Genomic DNA, 11,536 nt, shown 5'->3' with positions numbered 1-11,536 from the left:
GTGGGAAGAATGCTTTTCAAGGGATCTGGCCTCTGCCATGTAGTGCTTATGTATGGTCTTGGGCTAGACCCTGGTGCTTTCAGGGCCACTGTTTTCTCATTTATCAATAAAGAGCTTAAAATGAGTAAATTTCAAACGGCTTTTAGCAATGAAATATTTTTTTCAAACTGATTTCTCTACCAATCCCCAGTAAAAAAACAAAAACAAAAACAGACATGCAGTAGTGGTTGCCTAGAGCTGGAGGTGAGAATGGGGAGTGACTGCAAGGAGGGAGGGATCTTTTGGGGGGATGGACATGTTCCAAAATTAGATTGTGGTGATGATTGTTGAACTCTGTGTAAATACACTAAAATTCACTGAATTGTATGTTTAAAATGAGTGAATATTATGTAACATACATCAATAAAGCAGTTTAAAACAACCCAATCAAAAAATGGGCTGAAGACCTAAATAGAATTTTCTCCAAAGAAGATATACAGATGGCCAATAGGCACACGAAAAGGTGTTCAACATCGCTAATTATTAGAGAAATGCAAATCAAAACTACAATGAGGTACCACCTCACACCAGTCAGAATGGCCATCATTAAAAGGTCTACAAATAGGAATTCCCTGGTGGTCCAGTGGTTAGGACTCAGTGCTTCCACTGCAGAGGGCACTGATCAGGTTTGATCCCTGATCAGGGAACTAAGATCCCACGTGCCATGCAGCACAGCCCAAAAAACAAAAACAAACAAAGTCTACAAATAACAAATGCTGGAGAGGATCTGGAGAAAAGGGAACCCTCCTGCACTGATGGTGGGAATGTAAACTGATGCAGCCACTATGGAAAACAGTATGGAGTTTCCTCAAAAAACTGAAAATAGAGTTACCATATGATTCAGCAATCCCACTATCCCACTCCTGGGCGTATATCCGAATAACACTGTAATTCAAAAAGATACATGCACCCCTATGTTCACAGCAGCACTATTCACAATAGCTAAGACATGGAAGCAACCTAAATGTCCATCAACAGTTGAATGGATGTGGTACACATATACAATGGAATATTACTCAGCCACAAAAAAGAATGAAATAATGCCGTCTACAGCAACATGGATGGACCTAGAGATTATCATACTAAGCAAAGTATGTCAGAAAGAGACAAATACCATATGATATCACTTATATGTGGAATCTAAAATATGACACAAATGAACTTATCTACGAAACAGAAACAGACTCACAGACGTAGAGAACAGACTTGTGGTTGCCAAGGGGGAAGCGGGGTAGGGAACGGATGGATTGGGAGGTTGAGATTAGCAGATGCAAACTACTATATATAGGATGGATAAACAACAAGGTCCTACTGTATAGCACAGGGAACTATATTCAATATCCTATGATATACCATAATGGAAAAGAATATGAAAAAGAATATGTATGTGTATATATATATGTATGTATAACGGAATCACTTTGCTGTACAGAAGTTAACACAATATTGTAAATCAACTATATTTCAATAAAGTTTAAAAAAAACTGATAGAAACAAAGAACAGACGGATGGTTACCAGAGGCAGGGACTGGGGGGGGGGGGGCGGGTGAAATGGTTGCAGGTGGTCGAAAGGTGTAAACTTCCAATTATAAAAGAAATAAGTCCTGAGGATGTGACGTACAGCATGGTGACTATATAATTAACACTGCTGTATGGTGTACTTGAGAGGTGCTAAGAAAGTAAATCCTAAAAGTTCTTATTACAGGGAAAAAATTTTTCTGTAACTATATGAGGTAATAAATGTTAACTAAACTTACTGTGGTGACCATTTTGGAATATACACATGTCAAGTAGTTATACTGTACACCTTAAACTTATACAGTGTTGTACCTCAATTACATTTCAATAAAACCAGAAGAAAAAAATGGTTAAAAAAAAGAGGATGTTAAAAGATACGCTATAGACTGGGAGAAAATATTTGCAAACCATGTATCTTACAAAGGACTTGTATCTGGGATATACATAAAAAGCTCTCAAAACTCAACAGCAAAGAAGTAGTTCAATTAGAAAAAAACATGAACAGAGATTTCACCAAAGAGGATATACAGATGGCAAATAAACACATGGAATCAATATCATTATGGAATATCATTAGGGAAGTGCCAATTAAAACCACAACGAGATATGGTTAAAATAAAAAGTGATAACCCAGATGCTGACAGTGATGTGGGGAAAGGGGATCACTGATACATTCCTGGTGGGGATGTAGAATGACAGGGCCACTCTAGAAGAGCACGGCAGATTCTTACAAAACTAACTATGCACTTGACCATAGAACCATGAATTCCTACTAAGCAATAAAAAGGGACAAACTATTGATTTATGCAACAAATTAAACAGTTCTCAAGGGAATTATGCAAATTAAAAATAAAAGCCAGATCAGAAGATTACACACCATCTGTTTCCGTTTATGTATTTTTGAAATAACAAAATTATATAGATGAAGAAGAGAATAGTGGTTGCCAGGGGTTGTGGATGGAGATACTATAAAAAAGTAGCATGAAGGATCCTTATAACAGAACTGTTCTGTACCTTGGTGGTGGTGTACATGAGTGTACACATGTGATAAAATTGCATAGAACTAAATACACACATAAGTGATTGCATATAAAACTGGGGAAATCTGAATAAGGTCAATGGGTTGTATGCCAATTTCCTATTGTGATACTGTGCTACAGATATTCAACTTTGTACCACTGAAGGAAATTTGGGGAAAGGTATACAGGATGTGTCATTACTTACAACTGCATTTATAAATCTACAATTATCTCAAAATGAAAAAGTTAATTTTTTAAATCTCAATATAATCATAGTTAAACACAAATCAGAAGGGAGTAAAAATAAACTACATTGGGAAGGAGACGCAAGAGGGAGGAGATGTGGGGACGTACGTATATGTACAGCTGATTCACTTTGTTATACAGCAGAAACTAACACAGCATTGTACAGCAGTTACACTCCAATAAAGATGTTTAATAAATAAATATCAAATAAATAAACTACATTAATAACTTTCCTATGAATATTAACTTTTAATTTTCTCGATTTTTTGATATGTGGATGAATCACTTTCATTTGGAATCATTAATTGGTTAGATGAAACACAAGATGAGATTCAGAGGTAATACTGGGGTAAGAGGAAGTGATCCCAGTGTTCAGGCTGGGACACTAACTCCTTCCTCCTTGAGGCCCACAGTCTTTTCCTTGAGAGGCTTTTATAAACCAAAGAGCAGGTTCTGGTGGAATGGTGTGATGTCATCAGTGACTCATAGTAAGGGCCAGAATCTCGGAAGCCATTTGATCCCGAACACTTGGCTACAGTCAGTGCTCTTCTCACGCCGTTGCGAGGCTGCGTTCTGGGTCAGGGTGAGGGCCTAGATCTTGAGGGAGCCTCCAGGTGCTTACTTGGGGTGGACGTCACTCTTTTCTGTACTAAGGTGAGTCTTGGATCTGAACTATGTTCCTCCAAGCTGTCGCAGGGGATGTGGAAGGGATCACCTGTGAACCTCCAGATGAGTGACTGGGATGCAGTAGGAATACAAATAGGTCTCGAGTTTGGGGAGAAAAGAGAACAGGAGGGGATGTGGGCAAAAGGAGAACAAAATGAATATGGGGGAAGGAGGAGAGACAGTAAAGCGACTCTACAGAGAACTCGACCTTGAGAGCCCCAGGAGCATGTGGACACTTTGTCACCCAGGAGGAACACTGTCCTCAGAGGCGGCAGGTGGCACTGGCCTTCTTGAGGTGGAACTGCCTCAGTCAGCTTCCAGGGCCATTTCAGACAGGCCTGGGCTACTCTGGTCAGATTTTTGCCAGGTTGGATTGCTGTAACTTTATAGTGGTTCACAGGGATATTTAAGCAGAGCCGATGACATAAGCGTGTAAGGTGGCCCAGCTCAACCCTAATGGAAATGTGACTGAGGCTCAACTGTGGCTGCCACCAGCCTTCTTCCCCTGAGCACCGCTGAGACACGAGTTCTAATCCCAAGTCCAAAGAGCTCTAGCCACAGTCAAGGAGCAAATCCTAGACAAATTAGGTCAGCATTTCCTCATCTGTAAACAGGCAAGTTATACACCTTACCTCACACCTCCTTGTAAGGATTGAATGAGGTAATCCCAATGCACTAATCAATATCTGAAGTTTACTAAGCAATTACTGTTAGCTAATGTCATTGCCATTTTAATTATTATTAGGTCTCACAAGAAGCAGGTTAAGCGGAAAGAAATGGCCTGGTCAGAATCAAGTTGGTTTCTTTCCATTTTTTTGTACCCAGAAAAGACAGACTATGCCTCTGAGCTCCACATCGGCTGCCTCAGAGACGGCTGCAAGCCCACAGGACCCAGCAAGAAAGCCAGAGGAAAAGCAGCGCATGGAAGGGAAGCCAGGTGTGTGTGGTCATTCACACTTATCCCCGCTCTCTGAATGAATGAAGGTGATAGATCATCATGGCTCCAGCATCACTTCTTCTTCCCTGGACTCTCATGGGTGTGGGTCTGCAGGGCAGGGGAAAGGGTGTCCAGGGTGAGACAGGAGGTCACTATCTTGTTCACCTTTGTAGTTATTAAAGACATCGATGACCAGAGAGTTTCACATTTGTCTCCACAGAGGTGCCCCCCACACAGAAAGATCCATGGAAAGAGGCACAGGAGAGCAGTTTTCCCCTGGCAAAAAAAGGTAAATATTAATTCAGTTCCTACCCTCCTTTATAGACAAAGTGCAAAGGGGGTGATGGTCATTCTTATCACTTCAGATGTCACATGCAACATACTCAAGGTGAGTGAGAAGGGAAGAGCACAGTGTTTCCCAGGTGGGTCCCTCCCCTGATCACACAGGGTCCTTCCTCTCTCCTGGCAGCTGCTCAGGGTGGGAGCCCTCTGGCCTCCAGTTCTGCCCCCCAAGAGGCTGTCTCTGAGCAGAGAACCAGGAGGATGCGAGGCCAGAAGAGGAAGAGACTGATGTATGTCAAGGGAGGTGTGGTGTCCTCAGCTTCCTCGGCCCTGAACAGAACATCAGTTACTGCTGAGTAACCACTTGTTGTCTTGTCCTCAGGAGGCAGGGTTCAACCTTCAGAGTGAGCTGCTAGGGAAGACTCAGGACCTCCCAGGTGGGTCAGGTCTGTGCTCACACAGAGCCTTGTTCCTGCAGCCGCCCAGGAGAGCAGCCCCCTGGCCTCCAACCCCACCCTCTCGGAAGTGGTCTCCGAGCTGACGTCCTGGAAGAAGAGCAGTCAGAGGAGGAGCGTGTGGACTGTCAATCATGTTGAGGGGACGAAACTCAGGATGAGCAAGAGAAGATCCAGTTATCGTCCAGAAGACCAAGAGGCCTTCTACCGGCTTCTGGGTCTGTGCTCTGAGCCAGTGGAGTGTCAGGTCCCTTTTACACCGAGGATCCCAGAGGCTCCGGGATCATAGCCAAAGCTCCCCCTGGGGCTCAGAGCTGTGAGGTGTCCAGGTGGCACAGAAGCAGATCACTCTGTTTCCACAGCTCTACTGCGGTGCTGATGGGTTTTCATCTGAGACAAGTTCTTGGAGGGAGAAGGGAAAAAAGGACTCACGGTTGACTGTTCAATTATCAAGACACTTTAGGACAAATCAAGGGAGGAATCCCCTGCCCATATTTATTCCCTCCAGTTAAGATTTTAGAGATCAGTGATGAAAGGACAAACTAGATCTCGCTGCCATTATGCTCAGAGTGGGAGGAGACCAAAAAAAATTACAGAAGTAAGTTGCTCTCAGCCAGTGACAAACTCAGAGAAGGAAAAGGCAATGACACCTAGAGATGGGCTGTGAGTAAGAGTCGGAGAGCTTTGTGACAGATACTCAGGGAAGGTCTGCAGAGAAGGTGATGCCAGGACCAGAGGCAGGACCGAGTGTGGCAGGTTGGGGGATGACACGGAGCTGACACTGTCCAATGCAGCACCCACTAGCCACATGCAGTTATTCAAATTTAACTCTACGTGAGTTAAAATAAACTTCTGAAATTCAGTTCCTGGTTCTCACCAGCCACATTTCATAAGCTCAGTAGCCACACATGGCTAATGGCTACCGTACTGGACAGCAAGCTACAGAATATTTTCATCATCACAGAAAGCAATGCCCTTCCGGGAGCCAGGCCGCCTGGACAAGGCTCAGGGAGGGCGAAATGATCCATGACCCCTCCATCCTCCCGTCTGGGTAAATGCCATTGTCCGGGGCAAGGTGTGAAAGACAAGGAGGACCTGGCGTTCTCAGGCCATGGCTGGAAAATGGCACCTCCAAGGACAACTCTACTCCCAGATGAGCCTGCTGGGGCCAGGGGAGGCCAGGTCATTATCAGCAGGAAGTGAAGGGGGTCCAGGAGAAGGACGGTAGAATGCCCAGTGTCCCCCACCCCCGCCCAGGAGGGTATGAACTCTCCACTGCCCACATAGGATGCTCAGTTATCAGGTGGGGCAGGAAAGCGTTGCCCAGTCACAGTATGATGAAGTGACAGGGATGTAGTGCCCAGAGGCCCAAGGCCACACCCAAGCTTTGGCTCGAGGAAAGTTATGTTAAACTCTGAGAACCAGGTCATATCTCTTTATGAAACACACATACCCACCCATGTGTTGAAGATTAAATAACAATAGCAAAATCCCTGCCCCACAGTTGAGACTCGCTCTCCCTGGGTCCATGGAAGGAAGAGCTTTGTCACTGCTAAGGCTCTGAGCCTTCCTGGGGAAAGAGAGCTGCCTCTACTTCCTGAAGCAGAGGAACTGGGAGAAGTTTCCAGTTCTCCTCCTCCCTGTGAAATGTCCCACAGCCCCAGGCTCGCTGCTCCCGGAAGGGCTGCTCCGAGGCCCTCATCACGTCTCCCTTCCTTTACAGAGGACCCTGTTATCCAGAGCTTCCTGGAAGCTGATATTTTCCTGAAAGTGTCCGACAAGGTACCCACAGCACTAAAAGTATGAGGTACCAAGGGGTCTGCAGTGTCACCACCCCCTGGGGGTGGGGACGGAGGACAAGGTGTCTGCCTGAGCAGAGGCCCTGGAGAGACCCGCCCTTGGTGCCAGAAAGGAAGAAAGGACACACTGTCGGTGCCCCAGCCCTTGGGCATCTCCTCCCTGGCCTCCCATCAGCTCATCTCCACATGTCAAAGGGCCATGAGTCCCTTAGCAAGGCCCAACCTGGGTGGTTTTCCCACCTGGCCTCTGGATGGGGGTGGGGCGCATGGCCCGCTCAGGACACTGGCCCTGCCATCGACCCCTGGCCGCCCCTCCCCCGTCCTCTGTCTCCACGCAGTACCTGCTCTCCATGGTGGTGGAGTACTTTGGCCGTGTCGGGCTGCCTGGTCACCTCTACAACAGGATCCACTTCTTCCTGGCCCTGTGAGCAATGCCTGAGGGCCCCCAGTGGTGGTTCAAGGCCCTCAAGGGGTCACATGGTCAGAGCAGGGGAAGGCAAGGAGGAAGGTCCTGGGATAATGAACGTAGCCAGGAAACACCATTTGCTGCCCAGAGACTGAGGGACCCGAGGTAGAAAGTCCCAGGGAAATGGTGACAGCCAGAACCTTGACCTGGGCCGGGCACAGCATGGGCCCAGCAGCCTTGGTGCTGAGGACGGTCCTGCCCTCTGTGGACCCGGGTGCTCCTCCAGGGTGACCTCAGCAGCCTCTCTCCACTGTCTCGCCTGAGTCCTTGTGGGGGCCGGGACCAGCTAGCCCTCTTTTCTGATGGCAGCTACATCGCCTCCGACATGGAGGAGGACAACCCCACATCCAAGCGGAGCATCTTCCAGTTCCTGCTGGGAAGGGAGCACTGGCCAGACCTCTACAAGGAGTTCCTCAAGTTGAAGGTGGAATTCTTCCATGCGATGGAGCACCGAGCCTGGGTCACCCCGGATTTATGTGAGGAGGTCTGTCGGGGATGAGGGCCGGGGAGCGCACCCCAGAGGTGGAGGGGCTGGGCCCCTCCTCCAGGCGCTCACCCTGCTGTGCTTCCCTTTCAGATCCAGGCCCAGAACCCACATCACTGGGTCTGGAGTCGGGTGCGCCAGGGCGTCCCCTAGGTTCCCAAGGAATGGAGCAGGGGCTGCAGGTGGTCCAGGTGAGTACTGGGCCTCCTGGTGGGGACAACCCCACCCCGTGCCCTGCAGTCACCTCCAGGGCTGGTGGTCACTTGGAAGTGCCACTGCATCCCTTAACGCACTGTTAGCCTAGTAAGGGCCCTGCGAACTCCCATGGTACAGAAAGTAATTACTGTGTTTATACAAAAACTCTCCAAATGGATTCAACTATGGAATCATTTACCATGCTATACAAGGTCCCAATTTGCATATCAATTTTTTTTCTTCTTTTTTTTTTTTTTAGGAAAACTCTTGGAAATGCTGATCTAAGTAGTGAATGAAAACCTCTGCAGGGTTTTGATCTGAGTTGATTTTTAAATATAAATACATGAAAAACACTGAGGTCATCCTTTCTGGAAAAGGAGCCATTACCATGGTGGCTCTTGGGAAAAAAAAAACAATTAACTCCAACATGTCATCAAAGGTTTTGTGTGCTCTGCTCCCACTTGACGCAAGCTACCCTGAGCTGGGTCCCCGTAGTATGTGTCAGGGTCTAGCCTCACGTGGACGGAAGGAGCTCCTAGGGCTCTCTAGTCTCTGAATAAATAAGCTCGCTGGATAATAAAGGAAACAAGAACACATGCAGAGCTGTGAGGAAGCCCGTGACAAACGACACATGCACAGACCGATCACCTGACTAGCATCACATGCTTTAGCATTTGTATTCCTTGGCTTAAATTTCGTTTTTATGTGTGGATTTACTTGAAGTGGAGGGAGACCTTCTGTGAAGTGCATAAGGAACCCCCTGCTTGGGCAGACGGCTGTACTAGGACAGTCCTGTGAGCTGAGCCCTCCGCCCTTTGCCTCATTGCAGGGGCCCATTCTGACCCCAGGAGAAAGAAAAGGAGAGAGAAAAGCAGGGCAAGTGTGTTCTGAGATAAACCGAATTGGGTATGAAGTTTCATCCATCCCCTAGGTTTTTATTTGAGGACCAAGAATATGTCAGGACTACATATTCCTACTGTATATATCAGGAGTCTCAAAATTCGAAAGAAAATAGTGTTTTTACTACAATAAGGAAAAGAAAGAAAAACATCCGCAGCCCCTCTTGGATCTGGTCACGCATAAGAGCAACGAGGGTGACAGCTGATTCTCCCGGACGCCCTGTCCTACACGCACCTTGTGCTGTGGTGCCGACAGCTTCCTCGCTGGGGGGTCTGCCTTCCACTCTGATCTCACTTTCTCTCTCTGCTTGTAGCTCCCGCCCCCCTCTCCCTCCCCCACCACGGGGCCTCCAGGCAGCTGTAGAGGGACAGCACTGGGCCTCCAGCTCTCCTCAGGCCCGCGGACCATGGCAGCCTGAACCTGGGGTGTCGAAACCAGCCAGTGGCACGATGGCCCCCCAGCCTTCCAGTGGGTATCAGCTGACAAAGGCCCTGACCCCTGAGTACTCTGAAAGGGTCTAGCAGTAACATGGAGGGGGGCACCCAAGGGAGACAAGAGACCAGAGCAGGAGCCTCCACAGAGACTGAGGATGGGCAAAGGGAGAAGGGACAGAAAGTCAGGAAGAGGCCTGGACCACCAAGGAGGAGGAACCTGAGAAGAGCCCAAAGAAATGACTAGAAGGTAGTGAGGAAAAGAGGCAGAGACAGGAAGGAGAGAAACACCTGAGGAGAGAGGAGGAAGTCCGCATCTAACCTGCTGGAGAGCAGCCTTACCCAACGGAGAGATGGGAACTGTCAGCCGGAGGACTGAGGGAAGGCATGGAGAACATCAGTGGGCTGATCTAAGGCTGACACACAGTGGGAACAGAAGGGGGGAATCGTATGCTATCGTTCACTCTGACATTACAGAAATAACCCAACCTTCACACTCAGAGAAGGGAGAGAGCAGGGGAGGGGCTCATGAATGCTGCCTGGGGGAGAGGTGGGGAGGTGCCAGGGTGCTATCAAAGCTGGAAACAAGACAGTGGAAGCCGGGTAAGGAAAAGAGGGATTCAAGGAATCCTACGAAGGTATTAGTGTTAAATGCAGTCACAAAAACACGAGCCATCCTAACTGCCGAAGTCATGAATACAGCAAATTTTGAGAGCAGAGAAAACAGACCAAAGATACACAGTAAATATAAGAAGTGCAGTATAAATACAAAAATATAAAAACTAGACACACCTTATTATTACTAAATCTGAACTCAACACTAAAAGAAAAAGATCTTCAGATTGAATCACAAAGCAAAACCCAGCTGTGTGGTTTATAAGACCTTGTCCTTAAATCATCAGAGGTGCGAGCGCTACACCAACAGACATGCTCAACTGAGAGTAGGAATTGGGATTTTTACACCAGAGCAAGGAAAATTAAGGCTCAAAACCCTTCAGAGAGACCAAGAAGGTCTTTGGGGTCGGGGTGGGGGGCCCCGGGGGCACCTGTCCAGCATTAAAGGCCATCCCAGGGCCTGGGCTGGTCCACGGCAGCTTGATTTGCTCAGGGATATTCAGGTTTACAGCTCTCTATATGTATAGCCCCCTTTAGGTAGGAAGTTTTATTACTGGGCAGCTGCTACACAGTATTACTGGGTAATCACTGCAATTGCCAGACAGAAACTATCTAGCTCTTCGTCTCTTTTTTTTCCCCTGGAAATGTCTAATTTTGCCAAGAAATTTCTGGTAAGGTTCCCAGGAACCTCACAGTCAAGTCTTGTAAAAAGCCGACTCCTTTCAGGAAGCAATACAGTTGTTCAACGCTCTCTATCCCATGAAGGTTTAGCATTTTCCTCGAGTCCTCAAAACCTCCATCAGCAAACGACCACGGTACTTTTCAGTCTGTGACACCCAGTCTGTGCTGCCCCAGAAGGCCAAGGTGGAAGCAGCTGGGCTAAGGGTTGGTTCTCTCCTCAGGGTGGCCGCTGAGGGGCAAACCCAGAACCAACAGGACTGGGCAATGGGCCACACTATGTCTCCATCCACACACCTGTGACTCCGTCCCAGGAAGCCTGACACAAATGGGGCCAACCCCAAGGCGTTCCAGTTACTCGGCTAAAAGGTCGCCCATTCTTCCTTTAGTCAGAGGGTCCCCTCAGCATGTTAGGGGAAACCCAAGGCCACTCGGGGGGTCGCTGCTGCTGCAGCACTGAGGCTGGTGCCATTCGGGGAGCTGGTGCAAGGATTGCAGGACTGCAGAGACAGTCGGGGCTTTCAGAGAACAGCTGAGTGTCTGATAATGGAAAAGGCAAGTGAACAGCGCTGGGAGCTCAGGGGAGACAACCAAGGGCCTGGAAACTCCATAAGCAAAGCCCAGGGGAGAACAAGCGGTGGGGACTCGGGACGGGCTGTGTTCACATCTGGGTCATTACATCCCACACAGCATCACAGCGTCTGCTCAGGAACCCAGGCAGAAAGGGTGTTGATAAAGGGAAGCAGATGGAGGGGTTTTTGGAGCAGAGGATGAAGAAGCCCCAACAAACCTCCAGAAACTCCAGG

General features: G+C 47.9%; 1 protein-coding gene across 1 annotated transcript; it reads left to right on the top strand.

Annotated features, from left to right (window-relative positions):
* Nucleotides 1–4,768: 4,768 nt before the first annotated feature.
* LOC309969413 (putative speedy protein-like protein 3) lies at nt 4,769–8,064 on the top strand (the record flags this gene model as incomplete). The annotated part of the gene is made up of 7 exons (XM_082851227.1): nt 4,769–4,813; nt 5,090–5,144; nt 5,186–5,380; nt 6,886–6,944; nt 7,300–7,385; nt 7,737–7,911; nt 8,005–8,064. 7 exons carry the CDS (start codon nt 4,769–4,771, stop codon nt 8,062–8,064), a joined length of 675 nt encoding a protein of 224 aa, XP_082707353.1.
* Nucleotides 8,065–11,536: the final 3,472 nt, after the last annotated feature.

Source organism: Leucopleurus acutus (assembly GCF_964270905.1).
Source record: "Leucopleurus acutus genome assembly, chromosome: 12".
NCBI classification, from domain to species: Eukaryota; Metazoa; Chordata; class Mammalia; order Artiodactyla; family Delphinidae; genus Leucopleurus; species Leucopleurus acutus.
This window is presented reverse-complemented; position numbering and strand designations above follow the sequence as displayed.